Source organism: Balaenoptera acutorostrata, chromosome 15 (assembly GCF_949987535.1).
Source record: "Balaenoptera acutorostrata chromosome 15, mBalAcu1.1, whole genome shotgun sequence".
Classification (NCBI taxonomy): Eukaryota; Metazoa; Chordata; class Mammalia; order Artiodactyla; family Balaenopteridae; genus Balaenoptera; species Balaenoptera acutorostrata.
In genome coordinates this window covers 22,619,102-22,631,838 of record NC_080078.1, presented here as the reverse complement: position 1 = coordinate 22,631,838, position 12,737 = coordinate 22,619,102, and the positions used below count along the sequence as shown (strand labels likewise).

At 36.6% G+C, this 12,737-nt stretch overlaps 1 protein-coding gene across 1 annotated transcript in view; it reads right to left on the bottom strand.

The window, feature by feature from the left end:
- The window catches only part of DNAH3 (dynein axonemal heavy chain 3), a 213,039-nt gene that overhangs the window by 59,894 nt on the left and 140,408 nt on the right, over positions 1-12,737 (bottom strand). The window contains exons 42-43 of the mRNA XM_028168507.2: positions 2,664-2,767; positions 212-506 (exon numbers count right to left, since the gene is read on the bottom strand). Of these exons, the coding sequence (XP_028024308.2) occupies positions 212-506; positions 2,664-2,767 (399 nt within the window). The remainder of the gene's footprint in view (positions 1-211; positions 507-2,663; positions 2,768-12,737) is intronic.

The following is a 12,737-nucleotide window of genomic DNA, read 5'->3' as shown; positions in this document are numbered from 1 at the left end:
GAAGGAAGAGAAGAAGGGATGGAAAGATGGAAGGAAGGAAGGAAGGAAAATAGGAGGGGAGGGAAGGAATGCTGAATTATATTAACCAGAAATATTTTATCTCCCAGAGAGAGTAAAAGGACTATACAGTGGCCCTACAAGGGGAGATTCTGTTTTGCTGCAGCTTAGAGTAGAAGAATTTGGTGTGTCCAGATCCAGGCCAATGCCTTACCCACAAATACCACTGCTTTCTTCCCTATGGGAGGCCCAAAAAGGCCCTTCCGCCGTCGATCCAGCTTGGACATGATGATATCCTGGGTCTGACTGGCTGAAGTTCTGGCAGAGAAATTGATGCAGTTGGGCAGATAAGTATTTTTGGGAAGGCGGAAAAGGAAGTTGTTGGTGATGACTGATTTGCCAGTGCCCGTGGGTCCTACGAACAGCATTGGAATCTCATGGTCCAGGTAGGTTTTCAAGAAGAAGGACTGCCGGGCTGTTTCCATTGTGGGGATGATGAGTTCTGAGACCTGTGCCACAAAGACATGGTGAGTCTTGGTACTGAGCCCAGGAGATTGGGTCTTGGAATTCAGGAGACTTGGGTTCTATCCTTACTATCCATTCAGCTCCATCTCTTATTTATCTTTATGATTTTGAGTATTTTACCTCTCCAGGGGCCTTAGTTTCTTCATCTGTAAAACGGGGATAATAATGGCACCTAGTTCACTGAGCTGCTTTGAGGATTAAATTAAATCTTGCACGTAAATATGGGCATTTTAGAGATGAGGAAAGTCTGTTTTAGAGATGAGGAAACTGAGATCCAGAGCTCACTTACACACCAAGTAAGTAGAAATGCGAGGATTTTAATTCCAGCTTGTCTGATTCCAAGGTTTATATTCTTAACCACTGAAATGTCATATTATAAACACCAATTACAGTAAGGATGGGTCTATAGCTACTGCCGTCTGAGACCATTGCTCTGAACCAAGCTGTCTGCCTTGCCCCAGGAAAGATCCACCTCCCATACGCCACCTATACTGCTTGTTCAAGAAGGGTTAGGTGTGACCCTTGACCCCCATTCCCTGTGCTTGTTCCTCATTTGCTTTTCCTAATGCTCAGATTCTTGGTTGTTCCTATTAACTCCTTTTCCAATACGGAAATTGCAATACTATTCCTGGTGTTCAGGCTCCAATTGGGCTCTAAGGGCTTGGTCTTGAGCTCCTGGAATCCCTATTTCTTATATGTCTACTACTTATATGTCTCGACTAGAAGGGGCTAGTGAACATGGAGCCACTGTGTTGGGTAACTCTAGGGAGCACCATTCACACTATGGGTTATGTAAATGGTGCCCCTAAAGCAAAACTAGACCATAATGCAAGTGGCACCAACAGGGACTGTGCAACATGGTGGCCTTGTGTATATTGGTAGACAAAGTCTTGGCTTCTTTTGATAAATAATTTGATCAAAGTAAAAGGAGCAGATAGAACAAAGGAATTGAAGTGGTGAGGAAGAGAATTAACAGGTGTTGAGCTACGGATGTTTCGCCTCTGTTATTCGCTGCAGCTTTCCCAATAACCCTCTGAGGCAGGTATATTATTCGCTCACTTTTTCAGATGAAAAAATTGAGACTGGAGGATGGCTGGCTAACTTGTCCAAAGCCACATAGCCAGTAAGTGATACTGAATGCAGAACCAGGTACCAAGACTAGGAATTTAAAGCAGGTTTTGTTTCATAGATTTTTATTTTCAGGGGCTAGAACAATTTTTTGACAAAGGAAAAATTCCCAGCAGAACTAAAATATTTTCTGCATTGGACTTTTATTTGTATGAATCCAGCTAGATTTCAAACCCCTGGAGCTCAGGTGATGAAGCTCTTTAAGGAGAATGAAAGTTTAGGGCCTCAGTGCTGTGGGGTTCTTTACAAGACTCAGCCTCCAGGGTGTGTCCTGAACTCAACACACATTCACTCCTGCTTATTGCACCCTTTTCACAAGCAGCTGTGCTCCTATCTGGTGTCTGACTTTGTCATTGATATTTCCACTTTCCCATCCACCTCCTTCTACTCTGTCTGGGGCCTGAACAATCTACAGTCACCCCCAGAAAGATAAATTATGTCCACTAGATAACTGCAAATAGAGGCATGAAATTCCACATCTGGAAAAAATTTTCCACAAAGAAATGAGCAGGAGTTGTAGGTGAATTGTCTGCTAACCAGAAAATCTATTAATCAGCACCCATTTTTCTGAGAATTCTGATTAAAGAAATCTTTCTCTGGGGATTTCAAAGAAAAGGCAAGGATCTTTTTGGCTGAGATATCTGAGAGGTGGACTGATGACCATCTGGCATTATAGACAGTGATAATAATCAGAATAGCAACAGCATAATCTAGCACACAGTGTGTGCCACAAACTCAGGTATAATGTCTTCAATCCTTGCAGCCATCCTTTAGGTATTTTTTTCTGCTATTGTGTAGTTGAGTAAATTGAGGCAGAGAGAGTGAAGGCTGAGTAAGGAATCTGGGACTCTCTGATTCTAAAGTCCATGTTTTGAAGGCTCAATCCAGCTCATGTTTGAACCTTTTCCTAAAGTAAGTTCTTAAAAATGCTAACACAGACCTGCTGTTAACCTCTCCACTTTGCTGAATATCAGGTCATTACCAAAGTTCCATGGCCAATAACTCTCTTTTACCTTTGCATCTGCTGGGATATTTTCCTCCTCTTTGGTGATATACTCTGTCCATGTGTACCAATGTCCACCACCTTGCTTGAGGAAATAAAAATCATAGATGCTTCCTGGACCCAAAGAAATAGAATAGGTTATTAGTACATCAGGGGTTTACATTTCATATTTGAGGTATTTAACTACCTCAGCCATAGGCATCTGAAATGTATAACTACCAGTACTGGCATAGTTGTGTAACGGTATAACCTGGAACAACACCTTTTAAAGAGGAATAACTTTATTATACGTATAAAAATAATAGGTGCTAATTATACAAATAATTATTCTTAATAATATAAAGAGGAAGTATTGAAAAGAACAAAAAAGGAAGAAAACAAATCGCTCCAAATCTCACATCTAGAGATAACTTTTGATGGCAATCTTTCCAGTCCTCTCTCGAGGCACACAAACATATTAAAGATGGAAGTATAGGTAGATGAAAGAAAGGATTTTATTAGAATAGGATCATTTGATATTATATATCATACACTATGTATATATATATGATTTATATTAATACAACATAAAATATAATAATATATATTTTTATATATTATACTATTAAAAATAAAAACATTAAATCTAATTTTACTTAAATTAGAAGAAAAGGAGACTAAAATGAAACTGAAGGACCTGCTGAACTTCAGATAATCATTATTCACTACAAGAGATATTGGTTCCTAAAAGTGGTTTCTTTTTTTTTAATTCAATTGAGGTATAATTGACAAATAACATTATATTAGTTTCAGGTATAAAATATAATGATTCAATATTTATATATACAGTGAACTGATCACATTATAAAATTATATTAATAAAGATTGTATGTATAATATATAATGCATATAATGTCAAATGATTCTATTCTTATAAAATCCGTCACCATACATAGAATTTTTTTTCTTGTGAGGAAAACTTTTTTTTAATTGAAGTACAGTTGATTTACAAAGTTGTGTTAGTTTCAGGTGTACAGCAAAGTGATTCAGTTACGCATATATATGTATATATGTATTATTTTTCAGATTCTTTTCCATTATAGGTTATTATAAGATATTGAATATAGTTCCCTGTGCTATACAGAAGGTCCTTGTTGATTATCTGTTTTATATATAGCAGTATGTATATATTTTTTAATAAATTTATTTATTTATTTATTTATTTTTGGCTGCATTGGGTCTCCGTTGCCATGTGCAGGCTTTCTCTAGTTGTGGTGAGCGGGGCCTACTCTTCATTGCGGTGAGCAGGCTTCTCATTACGGTGGCTTCTCTTGTTGCAGACCATGGGCTTGAGGCACACAGGCTTCAGCAGCTGTGGCACGTGGGCTCAGTAGTTGTGAATCACGGGCTCTAGAGCATAGGCTCAGTAGTTGTGGCGCAAGGGCTTAGTCGTTGCGTGGCTTGTGGGATCTTCTGGGACCAGGGCTGGAACCTGTGTCCCCTGCATTGGTAAGTGGATTCTTAACCACTGCACCACCAGGGAAGTCCAGTAGTGTGTATATGTTAATCCCAAACTCCCAATTTATCCTTCTCCCTCCTGTCCCCTTTGGTAACCATAAGTTTGTTTTCTATGTCTATGAGTCTATTTCTGTTTTACAAATAAGTTCATTTGTATCATTTTTTTAAGAGTCCACAAACTGGTGATATCATATATTTCACTTTCTCTGTCTGACTTCACTTCATATGATAGTGTCTAGGTCCATCCATGTTGCCATAAATGGTGTTATTTCATTCTTTTTTCTGGCTGAGTAATATTCCATTGTATATATATGCACCACATTTTCTTTATCTATTCCTCTGTTAATGGACATTTAGGTTGCTTCCATGTCTTAGCTATTGTAAATAGTGCTGCTATGAATACTGGGGTGCATGTATCTTTTCAAATTATATTTTCTCCAGGTGTATGCCCAGGAGTGGGATTGTTGGATCATATGGTAACTCTATTTTTAGTGTTTTGAGGACCCTCCATACTGTTCCCCATAGTGCCTGCACCAATTTACATCCCCACCAACAGTGTAGGAGGGTTACTTTTTCTCCACACTCTCTCCAGCACTTATTATTTGTACACTTTTTGGTGATGGCCATTCTGACTGGTGTGAAGCGATAACTCATTGTAGTTTTGGTTTCCATTTCTCTAATAATTAGCGATACTGAGCATCTTTTCATATGCTTCTTGGCTATCTGTATGTCTTCTTTGGAAAAATGTCTATTTAGGCCTTCTGTCCATTTTTTTGACTGGGTTGTTTGTTTTTTTGATATTAAGCTGTATGAGCTGTTTGTATAGTTTGGAAATTAATCCCTTGTCAGTTGCATTGTTTGCAAATATCTTCTCCCATTCTGTAGGTTGTCTTTTTGTTTTGTTTATGGTTTCCTTTGCTGCGCAAAAGCTTTTAAATTCAATTAGGTCCCATTTGTTTAGCTTTGCTTTTATTTCCATTACTCTAGGAGATGAATCCAAAAAAATATTGCTGCGATTCATGTCAAAGAGTGTTCTGCTTATGTTTTCTTCTAGGAGTTATATAGTATCTAGTCTTACATTTAGGTCTTTAATGCATTTTGAGTTTATTTTTGTATATGGTGTTAGAGAATGTTCTAATTTCATTCTTTTACATGTAGTTGTCCAGTTTTCCCAGCACCATTTATTGAAGAGGTTGTGTTTTCTCCATTACATAGTCTTGCTTCTTTTGTCATAGATTAATTGACCATAAGTGTATGGGTTTATTTCTGGGCCTTCTGTCCTCTTCCATTGATCTATGTGTCTGTTATTCTGCCAGTACCATACCTTTCTGATTACTGTAGCTTTGTAGTATAGTCTGAAGTCAGGGAGCATGATACCTCTAGCTCCATTCTTCTTTGTCAGGATTGCTTTGGCAATTCTGGGTCTTTTATGGTTCCATATAAAATTTAGGATTATTTGTTCTAGTTTTGTGAAAAATGCTATTGATAATTTGATAAGGATTGCATTGACTCTGCAGATTGCCTTGGGTAGCATGGTCATTTTAACAATATTGATTCTTCCAATCCAAGAACATTATATATCTTTCCATCTGTTTGTCCATCCGTCTTCAATTTCTTTCATCAGTGTCTTACAGTTTTCAGCGTATGGGTATTTTGCCTCCTTAGGTAGGTTTATTCCTAGGTATTCTATTCTTTTTGATGCAGTGGTAAATGGGATTGCTTCCTTAATTTCTCTTTCTGATATTTCATTGTTAGTGTATAGAAATGCAACAGAGTTCTCTATATTAATTTTGTATCCTTCAACTTTACCAAATTTGTTGATGATCTCTACTAATTTTCTGATAGCGTCTTTAGGATTTTCTATGTATAGTGTCATGTCATCTTCTAACTGTGACAGTTTTACTTCTTTTTCAATTTGGATTCCTTTTACTTATTTATTTTTCTTCTCTGATTGCTGTGGCTAGGACTTCCAAAACTATGTTGAATAAAAGTGGAAAGAGTGGGCATCTTTGTCTTGTTCCTGATCTTAGAGGAAATTATTTCAGCTTTTCACCATTGAGTATGATGTTAGCTGTGGGTATGTCATATATGGCCTTTATTATGTTGAGGCTTGTCCCCTCTACATCCACTTTCTGGAGAGTTTTTAATCATAAATGGATATTGATTTTATCAGAAGCTTTTTCTGCATCTATTGAGATGATCGTATGTTTTTTATTCTTCAATTTAATGTGGTGTTCCACATTGATTGATTTGTGGAAACTGATAAATCCCACTTGATCATGGTGTATAATCCTTTTAATATATTGTTGGATTCGGTTTGCTAGTATTTTGTTGAGGTGTTTTTGCATCTATGTTCCAAAACAGATCTATTTGAGTCCAAAGTCTATGGTCTTTCTGCTTCCCCAAACTGAGGTTGGAGACCATGAAAGTAATGCCAAGTCTTCTGCTTATGTGATTTTCTTCTGTACTGTTCAGCAGCTCTGTAGTATGAGTGGAAAGAAAAAAAGGGGTGGTGTATTGATCCAAGATAGAGGTTTTGCCAGGTGTGTATGGCAGGAGGACAAGGGAAGGAGGGAGCAGAGGTGCTGATGAGAGAGAAAGGTGGAGGAGGTGGGCCTTGGGGGCCAAGCTGGAGGGGAGGGCTGGAGGGGCTGGTAGGTAGGGAGACAGCAGAAAGGTTGGGGGGGAGGCAGAAGCCAGTTGTAGCAGAGCTGGAGAGTTACAGGGCTACAAGGTTGTTTGTGAGAAGTCAGGATGCTTGAACTTGGATTCTGAGTTGCCTTCCCACTCCACCAATTCTTCCAAACTACAATCATAGTACCCATCTGGAACCACTCCCCACCTTCCCCACAAAAGTGACACAAAGTTCCTATGATCCTTTTTCCCAGTGAAGTCCCTGCCTCTGTAATTGGTGGGTGTCTTTTTCTTTTTTTCACTTTAAGATGAGGAGTGGGAATAAGAAGGGTGTCAGGGAAGGACCTGGCCTCCCATCCAACTGTTCCTTACTGACTCACTGTGGGGCCCCGGGTGAATGACTCCCTTCTCAATTTCCTCATCTAGAGAATGCCATGAGAAGTCTATGAGATACTGTTTGCAAAGCCTGCAGAATGAAATAAAATTTTTTTTAAAAAAAGAGAAAAACTTTCTGAAGTGGACATGGAGAATTACCCAGGCCCCGGCAAGACAAATGCTAGGCTATGTGATTCACAGCAGCAGTGGGCATGACAGGGCCTGCCCCATTGCCCAGCCAGCCAAGCTGTAAGCACAAGTGACTTGCTTCTCTCTCCACAGGACTCGCCTATAACTGGCCCAAAGTGGGCAGGCTTGGTGGTTGTAGGGTGTATGCGTGTGTGAGCGAGAGAGAGTCTTGAGCTTCAGTTAAAGGGATGAAACATTTCAGTCCATCAGTTCAAACATTTCAGTTCATCAAACATTTCAGTTCATCAGTTTTTTCTGTGATGAAAACTTTTAATATTTACCCTTTTAGCAAGATGCTTCTTAATTTAAAAATATTTTTTTAAGCCATTAGGGCTTAAAGGCATTATAATTTTAAAAATAATTTAATCCAACTTTGTTATTATATTTTAACTTTTTATTGTGAAAAAATTTAAAAATACACAAAAATGAGAATAGTATAATAAACTGCCATGTACCCATTATCTAGCTTCAATAATCTTCAACATTTTGCAACTTTTGTCTCATTCATTTCCCCAACACCAACGACCACCATATTCATTTTCCTTCCCTCCTCACGTCCTCCCTCCCTTTTGTTTTCTTTCTTTGTCTGGAGTATTTTGAAGTAAATCCTGATATCACATTTCATTTGTAAATACATGTGACTCGATGTTAGACCAGTTTCATTGATTCCTTTATGAACTATGACGTGATTAACTCTCACTCTTCCTTCTCCTCTCCTTTGGTTCCTTTTATTGTTCTTGATGATATAACTTTTACTTTTTCAGGGATTATAACACTGACATTTTGTTCTGCAACTATAATTCTCCCATTCCTTAGTCTTAGGTCTCTATTTAAATGGGTTCAACACTCAAACTCAGGGCTTTTAACACAGACTATTTAAGAGTTTTTTTTTTTTTAATTTGACATGTACACTCTGCTATGTTTATTTATTTATTTTTATATTTTATTTTGGCTGCGCCAGGACTTAGTGGCAGCATGTGGTATCTTTGTTGCGGCATGCAGGATCTTTAGTTGCAGCATGTAGGCTTCTTATTTTCGGCATGCAGGCTTCTCAGTTGCAGCATGCATGTGGGATCTAGTTCCCCGACCAGGGATCAAACCCTGGCCCCCTGCATTGGGATTGTGGAGTCTTACCCACAGGACCAGCAGGGCAGTCCCCAAGAGTTCTTTATCTTGATTGATTTGTTAGTTGGCTGATTTCATTTTGTATTTCCAAGAAGGGACTTATCAGGGCTCTATTCTCTCAGATCTTGCATGTTTGACAATGTCTGCCCTTTGTATTTGAACCGTGACTTGGCTGAGAGTAGTATTCTTATGTCACATTTTCTTTCCCTCAGAATGTTGCAGACCATTGTTCCAGTGTGTTTTCTTGCATTCTAGGTTGCTGTGTAGAAGTCTGAGGCCCATCAGATATTTCCACTTTTATTGATTTTTCTTTCCTATACAGATGCATGATGGAAATCTCTTTTATCCTGGAAGTCCAATAATTTAATCATATTATTTCTTTTGGTCAATTATTCTGTATCAGTTTTTCTTGGAATACAGCATACTCTTAAAATTTACAGAAGCAGTTCTTCATTTTAGGAAAAAGTTCTGCATTTATATCTTAGTATATATTGTCTACACTATTTATTGGGTTACCTACTAAAGGAATTAGCACTGTTTAGTCTCCATATCAATCATATTCTTCACAATTGCTCTTAGACTTCGTCTTCTGTAGCAAGTGTAGTTATCTGAAACCTTTCCTTTAAGCCATTTGTTAGCTGTCTAGACTTGTATGCTTTATTCCTTGCTGGTTCTAATTTATTAGATCATTAATAGCACTGTTTAGCTATCAATTTGTTTCTTTGGTTTCTCAACCCCTCTTTTTCTCTGATTCTGTGGTTTTATCACCTCATCTACAAACTTGTAAATGACAGATTTATTAAGATATAATTCACACATGATATAATTCACCCATTTCAATTGTACAATTCAATCGTTTACTAAAAATACATGTATGTATGAATATACTAATATTCACAGAGTTGTACAGTCATTACCATAATCAATTTTAGAACACTTCATTGCACCAAAAAGAAACCTCATACCTCTTAGTTGTCACCTCCCAAATCCTCTTCTCGTCCCTCATCTCCCCGCTTGCCCACAACACTAGGCAACCACTAATGTACTTTCTGTCTCTATAGATTTGCTATTCTGGACATTTCATATAATTGAAGTCATCCAATAGATGTTCTTTTGTGATTGGCTTCTTTTACTCATAATGTTTTTAAGGTTTATCCACGTTGTATCATGTATTATTACTTCATTTCTTTTTATTGTTGAATAATGTTTAATTGTATGGATATACTATATTTTATTTATTTATTCATCAGTTGATGGACATTTGGATTGTTTCCACTTTTTGGTCATTATGAATTATGTTGTTATGAACATTTGTGTACAAGTCTTTGTGTGGACATCTGTTTTTATTTCTCTTGGGCATATATCTAGGAGTGGAATTGCTTGGTCATATGGTAACTCTATGTTTAACTTTCTTTTGTTTGTTTAACTTTTGAGGAACTGCGAAATGCTGTTTTCCAAAGCTGCTGTACTATTTTACATTTCCATTATAACATGTGAGGGTTCCAATTTTCCCACATTCTCACCAACACTTGTTGTTTTCCATCTTTTTTATTATTCTCATTGTAGTTGTGAGTTGGTATCTCGTGTTTTTGATTTGCATTTTCCTGATGGCTAATAATGCTAGTAATGTTGAGTTCTTGTCGTGTGCTTATTGGCCCTTTATATACCTTCTTTGGAGAAATGTCTATTCAGTTACTTTGCCCATATAAAAATTGTGTCATTTATCTTTTTATTATTGAATTATAATACTTCTTTATACATTCTATATACAAGTCCCTTATCAGATATACGATTTGCAAAAAAATTTCACCCATTCTGTGAGTTGTCTTTTTACTTTCTTGATGTTGTCCTATGAAGAACAAAAGTTTTTAATTTTGATGAAGTTCAGTTTAACTATTTTTTCTTTTGTTGCTTGTGCTTTTGGTGTCCTAAGACATTGTTGCCTAGTCCAAGGTCATGAACATTTGCACCTATGTTTTCTTCTAAGCTTTCATAATTTTAACTCTTGAATTTAGATCTTTGATCCATTTTGAGTTAATTTTTGACTATGGTGTAAAGTAGAGGCCCAAATTCATTATTTTACATGTATATATTCATTTATTCCAACACCATGTGTTGAAAGGATTATTCTTTTTCCATAAAATTATCTTGGTACCCTTGTCAAAAATCAAGTCACTATAAATATGAGGGGCTTATTTCTGGACTCTCAATTCTATTCCATTGATCTATATATCTATCCCTTTGCCAGTAGCACATTGTTCATCTATAAATTTTGAAAATTAAATTTATATTATTACTAAGTTCTTGCAACACAAATATTTTATGTTTCTTAGGTCACGTTTTTCTTTTAGATTCTCATTCTCTGTCTCTGTCTCTTTCTTTCTGATGTTCTTATTCTGATATAATCAGGTAAAATCTTGACATTTTCCCCACCATTATCTAGGGTGAGTTTATTTCCCTCACTTTCTTGGCCACAATTCAAGGACTGGTGTGTGGATTTGTCTGGATTTCTTTTCTGTAGCCTGAGGGTACAGGGGTTGGGAAAAGGAAATACTCAGTTGCCCTTACCAGGAAACCTGGGCTTTGCACTCTCTTTCTAAAATTTGGCCAATTTTCCAGAACCATGGGTCCATCCCACTCCCACCCCAGTTAGAGACATGATTCACTCCTGAAAAATTCAGCTCACATCCCCCACCCAGCATGGAGCTCTGGAAGATGCAAACCCTGGTAGTTTCTCCCACTCCTAATAAGGTTCTACCAAATTATGGAGGGGTTTCATGCTCAAAGGTTTCTCTTAGACATTTTTTTTGCAGCTGTCCTGTCACCACTGCCGTCTGCTTTTTCCACACTGGTGATTACCAGTGAGAAGTCTCAGAATTTTGTCAACTCATACCCTTTCCTCTCAGCATCACTTTTAGAAGGACAATGGGGTTGTGGGTTCTGGGTTGAGAGATACAACATGCAGGATCTTTTGTTTCTCTCCTTATCCTCTACCTCTCAATGTTTAAAGAATCAGGCTGTAACTGGGAAATTTTTAGGCTTAAACTGTTGTTATTGTTCATATCATTATGTATTATAGGAGAGAGTTTCTATTATCCTACGTCACTGTGCAGCTCTACCTAGAAGTCAATCTGGTACAACACTTTTAGAAAGCAATCTGGCACTATGCTTACAGAGCTACAAAAATGTCTGTACTCCAAGTCAGAAATCACATTCTGGGAATTTTCATAAGGAAATAATTCATAATGAAAATAATCTCTATACATGAGTATACAGCACCATCTGTGATAACAAAAATTTGAAAATAATTTACATGTCCCACATTAGAAGACCAGTCAAAATTATGTCTTATAAAATGAATGGAATATTTTGCAGTCATTAAAATGATAATTACATTATTTACAAAACAGAAATAGATGCACAGACATAGAAAACAAACTTATGGTTACCAAAGGGGAAAGGAGGGGGGGAGGGATAAATTAAGAATTTGGGATTAACAGATACCACTATATCTAAAATAGGTAAACAACAAGGACCTACTGTATAGCACAGGGAACTATATTCAATATCTTGTAAAAACCTGTAATGGAAAAGAATCTGAAAAAGAATAGCCATATGCATATATATATATGTGTGTTTATATAAATATATTTATATATATATATAAAACTGAATCACTTTGCTGTACACCTGAAGCATTGTAAATCAATTATACTTCAATAAAAAAAAAAAAGAACTAGGGGCAATGATGTAGATGCACATTCTAGAGAGATGAAGTGACCTTAAGAAGAGAATTCACATTATCTAGAACTAAGAGGAAGATAATGAGATATATACCCAATTAATACTTAAGTAAAATAGAAAACTAAAAAATGAAGTTTTAAAATAAATTATCTATTAAATACTTTAAAATGATAGCTACAAAATCTAAGTATTAATATAGAAAAATGCATTCAAGAAACAATGACAGATAAAATAGAAGAATAAAAAATGGAATATATGCCATTATGGCAACTATATAAAGAGATGAAAGCAGATGGACAAGATAGAGAAAGATATTTTGAAAAATGAAATACTTGTGATAGTGTGGTATGAACAAAAATATTTTTGATCATTTTTATTTAATAGAATTAAATTGTTTTTATAATAAAAAAAGAGATAGAAAAAGCATGATTCAGAAAAGCATTTATCCCCTTCTCTTGCTGATGTTATTAGCTAGAGTTAATCTGTGGCTTGATACAGGAACATTTCGGCCAAAGAGAAA